Source organism: Cajanus cajan, chromosome 2 (genome assembly GCF_000230855.2).
Source record: "Cajanus cajan strain Asha chromosome 2, NIPB_CcT2T_4, whole genome shotgun sequence".
Taxonomy (NCBI): Eukaryota; Viridiplantae; Streptophyta; class Magnoliopsida; order Fabales; family Fabaceae; genus Cajanus; species Cajanus cajan.
Window position 1 is genome coordinate 58,667,157 of NC_138518.1, and position 17,678 is coordinate 58,684,834.

At 29.6% G+C, this 17,678-nt stretch overlaps 1 protein-coding gene across 1 annotated transcript; it reads right to left on the reverse strand.

The window, feature by feature from the left end:
- Window positions 1-9,408: 9,408 nt before the first annotated feature.
- LOC109813057 (putative serine/threonine-protein kinase WNK11) lies at window positions 9,409-11,576 on the reverse strand. Its single transcript, XM_020377169.3, has 3 exons — window positions 11,416-11,576; window positions 10,552-11,055; window positions 9,409-10,123 (listed from the first exon to the last, which is right to left on the reverse strand). Exons 1-3 carry the CDS (start codon window positions 11,416-11,418, stop codon window positions 9,731-9,733), a joined length of 900 nt encoding a protein of 299 aa, XP_020232758.1. The 5' UTR covers window positions 11,419-11,576; the 3' UTR covers window positions 9,409-9,730.
- Between the last annotated feature and the right edge of the window lie 6,102 nt (window positions 11,577-17,678).

Consider the following 17,678-nt stretch of genomic DNA (forward strand, 5'->3'; position numbering starts at 1 on the left):
ATGAGGTCAGCAATGCTCCTACTCATGTCGCGGGGGATCAACCAACCTTCCGCCGTCATCCTTTTGTGGATGGCATTATGGAGACGTCACTCCCTCTCGGATGGAAGCCTCTCCACCTCGACCGCTACGATGGCACGACAGACCTAGACGAGCACATCGACCTGTACACCACACAGGTAAACCTCTACACCAATAACGATGCTATTCTGTGTAGGGTTTTTCCGACCTCGCTCAAAGGGGTCGCGCTCAACTAGTACACCCAGCTACCTGTCGAGTCAATTGACAGCTTCGGCACCCTGGTCAGACGGTTCACGGTGCAATACGCAACAAGCCGACCTCATCACATCACATCCGCCGCCTTGGCCATTCTCAGACAGGGCGACGACGAACCATTAAGGACATTCATGGAGCACTTCGTTGGCGTCTCCGTCAAAATCCACAACTTAAACCCCGAGGTTGCACTGCACTCCATGCTCATGGCGTTGAAGCTAGGACCTTTCGTCGACAGCCTTTGTCGACGACCTCCTCCCGACATGGACGAGCCCCGAGCTCGCGCTGTTGGGTACATCTAGATGGAGGAGCATGCCGAGTTCCACAAGGCAATTCGCGAAAAACCACAAGGAAAGCAAGACCAAGGTCAGGCCACGAACATTTAAGTTGGCGACCTTGTTTGGCGATTATGGGGAGAAGCAAGAACAGACCCCTCCAAAGGAAAATTTGGAACTTGGAATTCCACCCACCTCAAATTTTATTTCTCTTAACTTGTAAATTCAGGGGATGTACTCTTTTTCCTTCTCAGCCTTTTTTCCCACTAAAGAAAAGGGTTTTTGGCCAATGAAGGTTTTAACGAGGCACCCCTCAGAAATAAATCAACAAAGCAACTCCATTCCGATACATTTTTGGTATTGGCACATTAACCATGACGACTTGCCAAGGTCGAGTTCGAACCTTGATGTTAAAGTCGAGTTCGAACCTTCAAATACAAATTACGTTGCCAAGGTCGAATCCGAACCTTGATGCCAAGGTCGAGTTCGAACCTTGATATGCCAAGGTCGAGTCCGAACCTTGAGATCACATCTACTTAACAAGGTCGAATTTGAACCTTCAAACAACAAATTTGGGAACTCCTCAGAAGCCCCTTTGCTCTTACATCACTCGGTGCTTGGTGGGCAAGTGTACTGGCCAGCCGAGTTGCCGACTTGTCCCTCACCAATCTGCTGACTCGGTCAAAGGTTTACCAGCCTAACCAAGTAGTAAGCTCATTATTTTCGAGCTCCTCAGCCCGACCATGAAACATGGACATCGATCGGAACACCACATTGGCCCAAAGAGGCCACGTCATCAAACAAATAAAAATACAATCTTGTCACCGTGCTGCCCACGCGTTATGGGAACGAGGTGACGGTTATGACACATGGCGTCATGACAAATACGCGTACGCGAAAAGTCACGACCCCTTGTCGAACTCGGTCTTAACTCCTCGACCTACGGTCTTCGGAGCTCGCGGGGCTAGTGTACTATCCGTACCGCTATGCCGAGCTTGAGCTCGGCATCACAGCGTGGAGTGACCTCAGACACGCGCTAGGCGACATCAGCTCGCTATCCAATTAGGTCATAAACTGATCTCGGGCCCAAGGCCCAACAAAACCCTAATACACACAAAGGTACGTGCATTACTTATACGAGACTCATACACCCACAAACACTAACTTTGGCATCGGAGTCTCTTTTGCAGGTACCACCCTCATCTTGAAGCATCAACATACCAGTGGAAGAGACTCACCAATCTTACTTGACGAATCATCTCTACAACAGATCACCGATCTTATTGATCTTGAACACTAACTTTGTTGTTTCCATGTGGTTTGGATTGCGATGATCATACTATGTATGGGAGCAGAGCAGGGTTAGGTTGGTGAGCTGAGGAGGGTCTGCAGCTGGTAGATGGAGTTTTATTCTTTTGATGTTTTTAGCTACTTAGTGTAGCATTGCTGGATGTATTTTGTGTAATCTGACACCTTATCCAGATTTGGACCTGGTATATATATATATATATATATATATATATATATATATATATATATATATATTCTAGACATTATATGTATATACTTGATCTTTTCTGTGTGGTGTGTTGTGCTGTGTGTAGTGACCAGTCGGGTCGTTACAATTTTAGTATATATATTCCAGTAGTGTGTAGTGTTGTTTCGTAGTGTGACGGTCACGGCGGGTCGTTACATTTAAAGTTAGGATTAGTCATTTGTAATAAAGTGATTTTAATTGAACAAGAAAAACTAAAGAATGTGTTAACTATTATTTCGAATAGAATATGTTTGAATTCGGATGTATAGACATCTATAACTATCCAAGACTCCAAGACATATATGACTGTGACGGCTCATTATGTTGATTTAAACTGGAGGCTAAATAGTAAGTTGCTTTCATTTTTGTAAATTGGATAGTTCATGTACCAGGTTAGAATTATCTGGAAAATTACTTGGAGCTCTTAAGGAGTGGGGGATAGATAGAAAAAATATTTTCCCTCACATTGGATATAATGTCTCCTCCAATGATAATATGGTCAAAATTTTAAGAGAAAGTATGAAATTTATTCTGATTATTATTTATCATATTATTATTTGAGCATTAAATTGTGAATTTAAAACATAACTAGATTTTTAACTTCAAGAAAAAGAATAACAAACCAAATCAACATAATTTATATATGCAAATATTGTTAGAATAGTTTTTATAATTAACATGCAATGATAGGATGTTTCATGATTACACAAAAATAACTAGGTGTTCCATAACAATAAATATTATCGATTAATTATGTTATAATTTTTTATTATAAAAAATAATAATTAATTATTTTAAATATATTCTTTAATTAGGTCAATTTGACCCGATCATCTAACATAAACCAAAAAATAACAGCTAAAAAAAACATATAAATCAAACTAATCCAATTAAAAATAACATTTGATTTATGTAAATTAGACAAAATTAAGTCAACTCATTGATTTGACACCTCTAAATATATAGATTCTTTCCCTCGGGCATAAAAATTTATCTACGGCCAAAACATTTTTTATATTCACGGCCAGAAAAGAATTTTGAGCTAAGAAAATTTAATCGTCTGTCAAATTTTGCTGTTATTAATCTATTTATATTTAAATAATGTTTAAAAGAATAAAACTTAAATTAAGTTCTTTATATTCTTGCCATTAAAATTTCTAATTAAAAGATTACACAAGAATGTTTATTTAAAATTTTGCAACAAACATTTAATAAAAGTTGTTTTTTATGCAAAAGATCATTTATCTATTATCATTTGAAGAAAAAAATTAAGAATTAAAGATATGAAACCCTTAATCTAAATTTTATTCTAAAAATTCTTTGATAAGCTATTAAACAACACTTTTTTTTTTTTTTACTTTTAATATTATTTTCTTTTTGATGAATTGTTTAGATCGTTGGCTTATAGTTATACCTCATGTGATATTCTTTTATAACTATTTTATTAGTGGGAAGTAGTAACATCAGTTTCATCAATAATTTAATTTATGTCGAGAGAAGTTAACTGACGTGAAATTTTTCTTCCACTAACTATAAAGGTTTGTATTCCACTGAAAAAAAAAATGCTCATAAGAAATTGATTTGACACATTTAAAGAAGTCACATAGAGCTAGGAATATAAAAATCTTGAGATATTTCTCCAATCTAAGTTATTTTTTAAGTCAAATATGTGAACTAGTCCCAAGTCACATATGAAAATTCTAGCTCTTGAAATAGTGATAAAGAAATGATTTACAATTAACTTTTTCTTTCTCTTTCTGATCTTTTGGTCTTTCAAATCATCAATGTCTCCACGTTTAAGAGGCATTCCCATAAAGGGCAAAGTTGATTCTAATAGTATTGACAATGGAAAGTCATAGATCCTCAATATATATATACAATAAAGAGAAGCATATTTGTGTGTTCATATATATTTTTTATATGTGTTGACAATATATATGTTGATGTGCAATTCTTCATTAACCTTTAGAAGTTCTACGTATATCACAATCATAAGTAATTTATTTTTATTTTTAAAATATAAAAGAGATTATTACCTTGTCCCATGCATGATATATTTGTAAAACTCGTAAATGTGTGTGATAAATTTCAATTGGGTGATTTTTTTAAAATTAATTGATTAATTCAATGTTTATTTTCGTTAAAGTGATCATTGGTCTACGTCATCAAATTATAATGACTCAATTAACAGTTATTCAATTGAATGTTTAATCGATGGAGAGATCAAAAGTGTAAAATTAAAAAACCAAAATTTCATAATTAAAAATAAAAAGAAAAGAATTGTGGATGAAAGATTATAAGAAATAAAAATGCAATTTAAATTGAATTTTATATTAATTTAAAATTATTTAATATATAATTTATATAAATCAAAATAAATGTAATATATATTTTTAAAATATATTAAAATACAAATAATTTGTGTATCTTTTTATTATTGTTCAATTTTATAAAATTTAATATAAATATTCAAGATAATATAAAATTATAATTCAACTATATAACAAATCTTATTTTTAATATTAAATTATTGATTTTATAATATTTTATAAAAATTATACCGATATAATTTAACATCTTTTTCTTATATAAGACTCTAAAATATCCGTGCAAGCTTCAATTTTTTTTAGATTAACTAGGAAACTAATCTTCGATCTTTAGACTTATTTAATTATTTATATGTTAAAATGATAATAAATATGGCCTCATAGCAAGTTTCTGTATATAAAATATCTCGCATGGAAGTTTTAGGTTTTTTTTTTTAAATATCACGTAATTATATATAAGTTTTGATATAACTTTACGGTGATTACGGTTATTAAAGTCAATAAAGTTATTATATAAAAAAAATTATAATTAAATGAAAGAGTAAAAATACTTTACATTATCCACAATTATTTTTTCTCGTTTGAAAAAACACAAAATTTTATAGTTAATTTAGCAAACTTTTTTAAATTTCAACCAAAAACAAATCATTTACATGATTACATGACTGAAATGACATGGAGATCAATAGACATTAACAAAAGTCATTTGAAATTTTAAAGAAAAGTGTGATTTTGTTTGTTTAAAGCATCACCACTATCATCGTATTTTACCATAAAATGAGCAAATTTAAAATCTAACAAGTGGGTCTGCCACTCATTAAAGCTGATACTTCAAGATCAAAAGCACTTTTTCAAACGTTTTCTTCTTATTAATTTTGTGTCTTCTAGGAAAAATAAATATCTTATACATTATTTCTTTCATAGGAAGATAAAAATTATTATTCTAGAGAAGTTTTAGAATTTATGATGTAAATAAAATTTTAATTTTTTTTTCATAATGTAAAGAATTAATGTATAACCTATTAATACATATCGTCTTATATGATTGTGATCAAATTTGGAGCAATTATGATTTGAACTAATCATTAGAGTTGGATATATGGGTCAAGATCCATGGACCTACCAATTAAGTTCATAGCTATGTGGAGGGGTCTGTTATTTTAAAATCCATCTAATGATATTGAATTTTTCTCCTGATTTATGAAGTTTGGAGATTTTAAAACTTAATCATCGAAACTCACAAGCTAACCTGTTTAACAATAATAATTTTTTTTAAGACATATGATATTTAGTTGGTATATTTGTACTTTAAAATTTTTAAGACATAAAATCTTTATGTTTTGTTGGTGTATTTATTTTTAAATTTTAAAATAATTAAATTTTGATTTTGATTTAATTATTTGATTAAGATTTTGATTTTTTATTTAATTAAAAATTTTATTTTATTACAAATTTATTTATATTTTTATGTATTTATCTTCTTTTTTAATGTTTCTATAGCTTAAAAAAAGAAGGGAAAAAAACCTCTTTCAATTTGAAAATTTTTATTTTATTTTTTAAGTTTTCATATTCTTATTAGGCCCATGTACCGGTCCATTTATCTGAAGAATTTGCGGATCGGGTATGGACCAAAAAAAAATCGCTTATTTTAATGACCAAACTTATCAGACTTATTAAAAATGCATACTCCGTGGGTTGGGACTTAAATGGGTTGAACCAATCCATATACTTGTTCCTAACTTCCTATCAATGATCTAATGAATTTGAACCAAATTAAAAGAAAAAAAAATTCATATTTGTTTGAATTTGAATTTTGTAAGTTTAATGGGTTTGTTTGGATCTTAGACTTTGATTTCCAAGAAATTGAACTACTTTTTAATGTAATTTTTTTATTTTCATTATTTTAATAACAAATTCAATAAATTTAAATTTGTTCAAATTCAAATTTTGTAAATTTAATTAGTTTATTTAGATCTTAGATTATGATTTCCAAAAATCGAACCGATTTTTAATATAATTTTTTAATTTTTAATATTTTAATAACAAAACCAATAAACCAATTCAAACGAAATCAAATAATGATTAGATTAGATTGGTTTAGATTGAAAAGTAAAAAATAAAAAAATTGAACAAATCTAAATCAATTAAAATTAATCAGATCAAATAAAAATATGTCAAAATCCAATTCGTGTCCACTCCTAGTTCAAACTTACAACTCCAAAAAATTGATCAAACAAATAACAATTATGTTTGACAAATCACAAAATATGTATACCAATTAGACCAATTAATATGAAGATATTTTAGTTTAATAAGTAGTATCAAAATGCAAGTCATATTAAACAAATAACAATTATATTTGACAAATCACAAAGCACTTACACCAATTAGATCAATTAATGTGAAATTATTTTCATTTAAATAGTAGTATCAAGTTAAAGTCATATATATATTTGTGTTAAATATTTATAAAAAAAATTTATTTATAATGATTTTATCCAGTTTAAACATATTTGTTTCATGTGGAGAAGTTGAAATATTAATTCTTATTTAGTATTCTTTAATTATTATTTATACGTAAGCCAAAAAATTCACATACAATCTGTAATATGCTTGATTAGCAAGGATTAGAATAAATATTTGGTTACATAGTCATTGAACATCTTATTAATGTAAATGACTTGAAGCAAATAGGTCACGAACGAGAGTTGGTGATTCTACTGTTCTTCATTTGAAGCCTTTTGATTCTTCAATGGACCTTCACATAGAACCTGTTTGGAAATAGAGACCATGTCTAGAATTCCTTATTTATTGATATAGAGCCAGTTTGAATTCAAATTTATAAACATTTTTTTTATAGATTTTTTACTAAAAAATATTCTTCATTTTCAATAGAAAAATTAAAATAAAAAAAAAGTTTTAATTTGTATCTAGGCAGATATATACTTATTAAGCTTACATCACATCAATTTAATAGTTTAAGCATAAGTAAATCACTTGAGATGTAAGTCACTAAATATAAATAACTAATATGATTGTGATTAAAATAGCTATATTAAACATAGAAATATAAATCTCCAACAAGGAATATATGTGATCTCTGTCGAAACAAGAAAAAGAATTGATAACACTTTCACTTTTTATAATTGGTTTTAGACAAAAAAAAAAAAAAAACTAATTAGATAGTGAAAAGTTGAAACTCAAGGGAAAAGAACAATACTAGAAGAATTACACCAAATTAGTGAATAGAATATCAATCTCGATCTCCATCTATTCTTGCTATCTTTTTGTGTATTCTACCTCTTTTGATTTTCGGGTTTCAACTATCAAAAGGGATATGAGAGTAACTATAGTATGTGGTTATATTTAAAATATGATCATTGTTCGAGTTACCTTCTTCAGTGTTACTCTTTTCGATTTTTTGGACATGTCTCAAATAATTTTTATTCTTCTATAGATATAACTAATTTAGTATTATAAAATTGACAACTAAAGATTAATGAACATTTACATGATATATTTTTGCTAATCAAACATTACAAAATTGATATATTTTATTTAAATGAAAATAAAAATATAAAAAATAAAAGAAAAAATTAAAATAAGAAAGATGATGAATTATACATGTATTGCAACAATTACAATAAGAAGAGAGGGTGTTCAATCTAAAATTTTGTATTTATATGTAAATGGTGATTATATTTAAAAGAGAACTTGTGCAATAACAAATAAAATAAAGTTAAAAATATTTAAAATAAATATAAATAAATTAGTTAAAAGATAAATATATTTAAAAAAAGTAAAAAATTAAAAAAATAATACCCCTTATCTATAATTATAGATAAGTACTATATAACTAAAGAGAATTTATATTATAGATAAGTACTATAGTTAAAGAGTACTTATTGAAGGGTGTATTAAAAATGATGTTACTTATTAACACTTCTCAATGAAACAAAGTTTTTCACGTAATAGTCACCAAAAATAGATATAAGTAGTTTATAATTTCTTACTTTTTTTTTTTTTTTTGAAATTGTTATAATTTCTTACTTAATCTTCACTACCATATCCCTCTTTATCTTTTCCTTATCGATTAGACCGACCTATTAAATCCATTATATCCATCATGAATTTATGTTATTGGATTGGTGACAGTTGTTCTACAAGTCCGTCGTCAAATCCAACGAAAAATTATTTATTTTTTCTTATCAAATGTAAATTATATTTCATTTTATTGTTTTGGCAATTATATTAAGTTTTGAAGTCAGTCTCAAACCGCCATTACTTGTTAAGAAAAATGAATGAGACTGGTTGTTATCAGCTACAATAATTTCCCCATAAAATTGGGTGAGATTGTACAACACTCAAGGCTATTTTCGTCATACTCAGTTTCCTTTATCATGAACCTTTTTCCTTCTCCTAAAGTATTTGACCAATTTTCCAAATTTGAAAACTCATTTCTTTGCTGAGGTTATCATCTCATCTCTAGCTGGCCATAATGATTTTGCTCAAACCTTATTCAAACTTTTGACTACAATTAATGTTTGATTTTATAATCATTTCAAATAATGTGACATGTTTCAAATTTCCAATGCTTTTGATTGTTCCAAGATTTGGTTATCATAATTAAGAGGAGGCAATGAACAGAGAAACCATTATCCTAAATATCTTTCCATTCTCAGATAGAGTTCTTATGATTATAGCACAAGGATTTACTTATTGTTACTCATCTCTCATATACATTTAAAATAACAAATATTTTTATGTAAACTATAATATAAAAAAGAAATATACATATTTTATGAATAGGAAGGAGTATTTCAAAATGCAAATATTTCATCACCCCAAGAATTTAAGAAATGAGTACAAAATCAATGAATCTTAAACCACAATAGCAGAATCTTGTATGAAGCACAAAGAAAAGCATAAAACTGAATTTATTCACCATTCATTTTCTAAGTTTCTGCCACTATAGGTACTTAAGCTGAACACTTGTAACTTTTACCAAAAAATTATTAAATTTTATATAGAATTTTGAATATACAAGATCACAATATCTCCAATAAGCACACCCTCCAACACTTGTTCAACTTCATAACCCTACATAGGGAAGAATAAAAGACATCACAAATCAAGCATCTTCATTCTTTACCCATGTTCAACCCTTTTCCAATTACACAACCTAACAAAGGGAAAAATAAAACCAATGACACAAGCCTACCCCACCTTGACTTATCAACTCAAAAAAGGGATAAATCATTTTTTTTGAAAAAAAATAGAAAACACAAATATATTATCTTATAATCTAAAAACAATTTTAGTCATAAAGCAGCAGAATCCCCATTTTCATCATAATCAGTTACATCAAAGAAAGGGTCTTTGAGCAGTTCAGCAGCAGAAGGTCTAGCACTTGGCTGAGCAAGACACCTCTCAATGAAGGCCTTCACCTCACTATCTTTGATGTTGTTCAAGGCCTGAGGTCTCACACCTGATGACACCTTCTTATATATTTTGACAACATTGTCACACTCACTATAAGGAATCTCCAGTGTCACCATCTCTAACACACACATTCCAAATGAGTATATGTCAACCAGTTCAGTGTAGTGCTCATCATATAACTCAGGTGCCATAAATTCGGGTGTCCCAAGAATTGAATGTGCAGAATGATTCTTCTCCACAATTGCAGCCAAACCCAAGTCACCAATCTTAACCTGATTAATACATATGAAAACAAAAATATCACCTGTGACATCTTGCAATAAAGAGCAAAAAAATTGTAACTATCCTAATTTAAACATAACTTGTCAAGTTTTTCTGTGTGAACCAGAAATGTCATAAACCTAAGAGTCAGGAACTAATTTCTTAATTCTTAAGATATTGAAATTCATTTAAAAGACTAACCTTTAAATGAAGTTTAAAGGTTATATCTTAAACATGTATGAAATGCAAGCAAATTTCATAAATCATAAAGGATTTCTAATTTTTATTATAGAAATTAAAAAGCTAAAATTTAGCAAATAATAGGGATTTAGGGACCCTTAGGTATTTAAAGCTTCTCTTTTAGTTGGCTTTCAAATTGTTAATCAAGCAAACATGTGATTGAAGCAAACTTTTCATTTGGAAAAAAAGAGAATGTTACCTGGCCAGTATTCCCATTGACAAACACATTACTGCAGTTGAGGTCTCTGTGGATGATACAAGGGTCATGCTCATGCAAGTAATTCAGCCCTTCCAAAATCTGCTTGGACCACTTCTTCAAGGCCTTCATTGACACATGCCTGTGCTTCTTCCTGTACTCCCTCAGGTTCCCACTGGTGCAGACCTCAGTGATGAAATTCAATGTGTTGTGCTTCTCATCCCTCCAAACACTGTAGAGGGAGATTATGTTTTTGTTTTTCAAGCTTCTCAGCAATCTCACCTCAGAATAGAGCCTATCCACCATGGCAGGGTCATCACTGAAGTTCCACAGTTTCACTTGGTTCCAAGCCACCTCTATTCCCTCTTCTTGATCAAATGCCCTGTACACTTTTTTCACAGCTCCAGATCCTAGTAATTCACTGTATCTGCCATATCTTCCAGTTGGATCCTTCTCAACAAATGGCTCTGAGTCTTTCTCAGACGCATCAGGCTTAGCACAAGGCATCTAGCACCAAAACATGGATCAGAACACCATCAAAACAAGTGCAGAAAATAAAAATTTTGCTTTCTAGGTCTGATTTTCAGAAACAAAATCATCATGTTACTATACTTTGTGGGGAAAACAAGGTAAAAAAAAAAAAAAAGCAACCCATCATCAAAATTCATATAAAGATTCTGTTTTCAAGCCTAAACACAAAAAATTAAGAAAAAAAAAATCTGTCATATTAGCATGCATGAATTTCAGATAAAAATTAATCCAAGAGTCAGATAAGCAAAACAAATCAAATCCCATTGCTGATTCAACACATTAAGCAGAATTGTATTATAATTATAATGCAGAATGGAGAAAGGTAATGGTGATTACCATGAGAGAAAAGCAAGTGCTTTTTGAAGAAAAGAGAAGCTGAAGAATGAAGAAACTTCTATGAGAGAAGAAGTGGAATGAGACACAGGAACAAGAAAAGAGGAGCTATTGAAGGAAATACTTATACAGAAAATCAAGGAGGGTACGTCAGTTAGTGTCATTTAATTCGGATTAGATTACATATAGGAACGGTTTTACAAAATCTTTTTCTGATTGGTTCACCAAAAAGCAAAAGGAGAAAGTAATTCAATTTTTTATTATATCAGTTTAAGCAACTGAAGTGAGCAATTCAAATAAAATATCTTTTTACACGCTATCTTTAACTAATAATTCTTTGTTATTCAAACTAGCATTCACTAAAAATTTGCTTTAGATAACTTTTTGAATTAAAAAATTAAATTTTTAAATTATTGTAACAAAAATATTTATTGACATATCAAAAAACTAGTATTTTAGTATATGTATATACAAGGAAAATATTTATTTTATATAACAAAATTTATAATAAATAATATATATGAATAAATATTATGTTTGAATATAAATCATATTTAAAATTTATATAAATATATATTTTTAAACATATAAATCATATTTTAGATTTATGCTAAATAATTTATATTATAATATAATATTTTTTGTCTATTGATAATTTCTTTTAAAGATATGTAAATTTAATTTATAAATAATTATGATAAATAAAAATAGAATTAGATAATAAAAAATTAAAACTCATTTTGTTGAAGAAAAAAATCTTAAAAATATTTTCGTGTAAGATTGAAGTTTGTGTTTAATAAATAAGAATTGATAAATTATTTTCTACATTTTAGCATAGAAAACAATGATCGCTCTTTTAAAGTGAGAAAATTACACTTTAAAATATAAAGTGCAACAATAATCATTAATTAAAAAATTAATAATTAATATTATAATTAATTTTAAATTTTATATTAAAGAATTTGATTTTATTACAAATTTTAATCATTTATATTTTAATCAATAATTTTGAATGCACTTTATCCTCTAAAATGTATTTCTTCACTTTAGAATAATCAAATCCAAAAAATAATTTATATCCTCATCCTTGATAGATATAAAAAAAAAATCAGAATAAATATATTGAAAGAGAGTATTTTAAGCTATCATTCTTAAACAAAAGTTGTTTTAAGAATTTTTATTCAATGATAATAATTTTAAGATTTTTTCTTGATATTGTTTCTCTTTGGGTCTATCATTTTTAATATATTAAAAAAAGAATTATGGAAACTCAAATAACAAATTCAAAATTCAAATACATATTTTATGGAAATAAAAAATATTTAGTACAAATAATAAAAAGGTATTAAATTTTTAATATCTATATATTTTTAATATTTTAATAATTAAAACAAAAAAAATATATTTTTAATATTTAGTTTTGATTTTTAATCAATTTATCCAATAACTCATAATCAATTATAAAAAGTTAAATAAAACAATACAAAAATCCATAATCAATTATCGGTTTTGTAAATACCAAAGTCATAATATCACTAGTAATTATATATAGGAGAGTTTATTATCATATGTATGAAAGTTACATATTACAGTTTATATATAATAATATTATACGTTAAATTTGGATGATAATTATTATGTCATTTAATTGAGTAATTAAAAATTATTATTTTTAATTTTGTTAGACACCAATAGTAATTTTATATGTCAGAGAGATAAAAATATACACAACCAAAATCAAAATTTACATATTTTACATGCATAAAAAATATATTGCAAAGACTGAAAATAATGTTTACTAATTTTAAAAAGTGAAAATAACAAAAAATTCAAGAACTAAACTTGAAATTCACTTATTTTATCAAAACTAAAAATATATTAAAAACTTAATTATATTACAAAAAAATTATTAAAAAAACAGTGTTTATAAACTTTAAAAAATGAAAAATAAAATATTCAGAAATTAAAATTAAAACTCACTTATTTTATATTTAAAATTTAATTATATTATTTTTTATACACAAATCCATACATACCACAGTTACAGTTACTAGTTACTTAAATGGTGATAGGCTCATGGCTAATGAAAATGAATCAAGTAAAAGGATACCCCACATCTTTGAAAGATTCAATTCAAGTATTTTGTTCGATGAATATAGGTTGAAAATCAGTTAATCTGGTCATACTCCATGAATCTTTTGCAAAACATGTGTAGCATTAACTGGCAAAAGATATGAATCCTTAATAGTTTGTAGGCTGGTTTTGTCCCGTGATCATAGGCTTAGCTTTTGCTGTTCATGGAATTATGGATACACGAAATAACATGTGATATGAACAATTGGCTTTTGCATGTCACGAACAATAATACTAGAAACCATTTGCTGGTTTTGCTGCACAACATTTGTTCCTGATTTGGTGCTCTTGAGTGACTTGATGGAATTATAGTTGCTGGTAACACTTCCATTTAGATGAACCAAGTGGTGTAAAGTTTAGTTGCAAGCGGTTTTTGTTGTTGGTATTAGTTAAAAGAAAATATCACAAGAGAAATTGTGTTGTGATGCATGTGAAGATGAGGTCTCACATGTTGAGATATTGTATAATCTTTCCATCCACCCTATAGTTTCTCAGTGTGAGAATAATGTGACTGTTTCTTTTCTTCACAAAATGCCCATTTCTCAACGTAAGATGGGTAGTGATAATACATTTCTTGCAGTTTTTACTGATACTGCTTCACTTAAGGATTTAACCATTGAGAATTATCATACAATCAAATTCTTATAAAATAAAATCTAAAATTAATTATAATGTTAATCGTTAATTAATGATTACTAAATTTTATTTTCTAGTTTTAGAGGAGTCAATTCCTACTAATTGTATATATTAATGAAAATCAAACTCACTTTTTTTTCAAGCATGTTTGAACTTTGAACCAGATAATTGATTTATTAAATATATTATTGGAATGCAAGCAAAGTCCCACATCATTCAGGACATATGTTTATATACACATAGTTGTCTCTATTGGTCGAGAGACCTTTTGGGTGATGTCCAAAAGCAAATCCGTGAGGGCTTAGGCCCAAAGTGAATAATATTATATATATATATGTTTAACAACCATGTAGCCATCATAATTTAAAACCGTTTTACATTTAAATAACAGTTAAATTTATCTATATTTTATCATATTATTTTAATGAAATTAATAACAAAAATCTTAAGAACCTTAAGAAAAAAAAAAGGAGTTAGGTTTTGAGATGGAAAGTGGGGTAGAGAAGATTGTCTCAAAAGAAAAAATGAGTGGTTTTTGAGTTTTGAAAGAGAGAATGAGTTTTGAAAGAAAAAAGGAGGGTGATCGGGAAAAAAAATGAAGTTGGAGTTTGAGTCAACGGGTGTTTCGAGAAATGAGATGAGTTCTGAGACTAACAGTAAGTAGGGGTGGGTATGCGGACCGGTCCGGCCCGTTTAAGGCCCGGTCCGCGAAGTCCGCATTTTTAACGGGGCGGATAAATCCGGTCCGCGAAATAAATGGACTTAAATCTTCAAGTCCGTATCCGGCCCGTGAAGCCCGCGGATAAACGGATAAGTCCGCGGGCCCAATTAAATCTAAATTGTTTAAATGAATATTGACTCAGATTTTGAATTTCTTTTCCTTTATTTAACCTATGAAAACATGAGGAAAAAAATATATAAAATCATATAAATATACTTCTAATAATAACATCAAACATTGTAAATAATAAATCAAAGTCTTAAATAACAAAGTTTACACATTCTAAATTTCTAATAGAAATATTTAAGTCTCAATGCCTTTAAAATTTAAAGTCCAAGCATACCAACTATTAACCAAATATTAAAGTCAGTACATCAAAGTCTAAATACCTTAAAACATAAAGTCTTAATTAATATTATAAAAACAAACATAAAATATTTGTAAGTCCAATTACATCTATCAAATATAATCAACCATCTCCAATAATAAAATTTGAGTCCACATTTAAACGGGTAATCCGCGGGCTCGCGGATTAAATCCGCAAAATCCGCGGACTAAACGGGCCGGGCCTAGAAAGTCCGTATGATTATACGGATTAAAAAAAATGGGTCCGTTATCCGTGAAGTCCGCGGACTTACGGACCGGTCCGCGGACTCAAGTCCATATACCCACCCCTAACAGTAAGACGAAAAAATATAACAAAAAATTGAGAATTGGGTGTTGGGTGTTGTTTGGGTGTAAAAAATATTACATTCATGATGGATGGACAAATTAACACTAAAACAAAAGCCAGAATTTAGTGTCAAATTATTTACAATAGCTTAAGAAAAAAATAACTATCCTTTAGCAAAGTGTGTAAAGTTATTAACTTGTAAGTGTTAATAATATATTTAATATAATTTATTACCTGTTTTAATAGGATTATAGCTGTATTCTTTTATACGAGTATATATCCTAGCAGTTAGGAAATCTCCTATAATCTCTCCATTTTTTGTATAACTCCTGTAATCTCTCACCTTCTTGTAAAAAATATATATCTTGTTGTCTATTTAAGAAAGAGAGACCACAGAAGATAAATGAATTATTCAAAACAAAAGCTCTTGTCATACTATAAAATGTTTTCTAGTCTCTTGATATTTTGACATGGTATCAGAGCCACAACTCTGAACTGTGGTCAACTCTTGTGTTTTGGTCCATAGAAAACGTTATTCTTGTCTTGTGATCTTGTGGGTATCTTCGTGACTTATCTTTCTGGGTGATTTGGAGCGAGCAAAGTGATTTGCAATCAGGTTTTGATTCAAAGTTTGTGCCCTCTATTTGTGCATTTTCCTAGGTTTCTGGTTTTGTTGTTGTGTTCAATTGTTGATCCTTATTACTCCATCATGTCTTATGATAAGTTTGATTCCTTTCTTGTTCGATTTAATGGAAAAAATTATTTTGCTTGGGAGTTTCAATTCAAATTATTTGTCAAAGGGAAAGATTTATGGGGTCATATTGATGGAAAAAAACACCAGCACCTACAAGTCTAGAGGATTTGGCAAAATGGGAAATCAAAGATGCCCAAATCATGTCTTGGATACTTAGCTCACTTGAGCCTCACTTTATTCTTAATCTGAGGCCTTATAAAACTGCTAAGGAAATGTGGGATTATTTGAAAAATGTTTATAATCAAGAAAACACAGTTAGGAGGTTTCAATTGGAGTATGAGATGGCTAATTTTGCACAAGGGAGTCTCTCAATTGAGGAATATATTTCTGGTTTTCAAAATCTTTGGGCTGAATATACAAACATTATTTATGTTGGTATCTCTGACGAAGCCCTCTCTGCTGTCCAAAAAGTGCATGAAACCAGCAAGAGAGACCAATTCTTAATGAAGCTGCGCTCTGACTTTGAAGTCACTCGTTCTAATATGATGAACCGTGACCCAGTACCAGCTTTGGATGCTTGCTTGAGTGAACTTCTTCGAAAGGAACAACGCATAGCAACTCAAGCAACCATGGAACACAAAAGCAATTCTAGTGCTCTTGCTAATGTGGCCTATGCAGCACAAGGAAGAAATAAGAGCAAAGATATGCGTTCTGTCCAATGTTACAGTTGTAAAAGATTTGGTCATATTGCAAAGGATTGCTCAGAAAAATTTTGTAACTACTGCAAGCAGCGAGGGCATATCATCATAGCTTTTCCGATTCGACCTGAAAGAAAGCAAGGAGTTGCTTATCATGCCTCTGTTGGTGCCTCTAGTTCTACTACATTGCATGTTTCAACTTCTGTTCCTACACCTCTTACAAACACACTTACTCCTGAAATGGTACAACAAATGATTCTTTCTGCATTTTCTGCCTTTGGACTCTCAGGTAATCCTAATTTTTCTTCTAAAATTCTGGAGCTTCTAACCATATGACCAATTCTTCTATGTTTCTTTCCAATGTGCAAAAGTATGATGGAAATCAGAAAATTCACACAGCTGATGGAAACTCTTTGCCTATCAGTGCTATTGGTGATATTTCCCCTTCCTTGACTGTTGTTTTTGTGTCTCCTAATCTTTCCACAAATCTTATTTCTGTTAGCCAATTGGTTGATCATGATTATAATGTTCAATTTTCTCGTTCTGGTTGTGCTGTGCAGGATCCAGTGTCCGGGAAGATAATCCTGAAGGGACCTAAAGTGGGATGACTCTTTCCGCTACACTTATCTTCTTCCAAAATTTGTCTTACCTTTCCTTTACTTTCTCTAGTCTATATTGATGATAAACAAATAAATAAAATGTGGCATAATC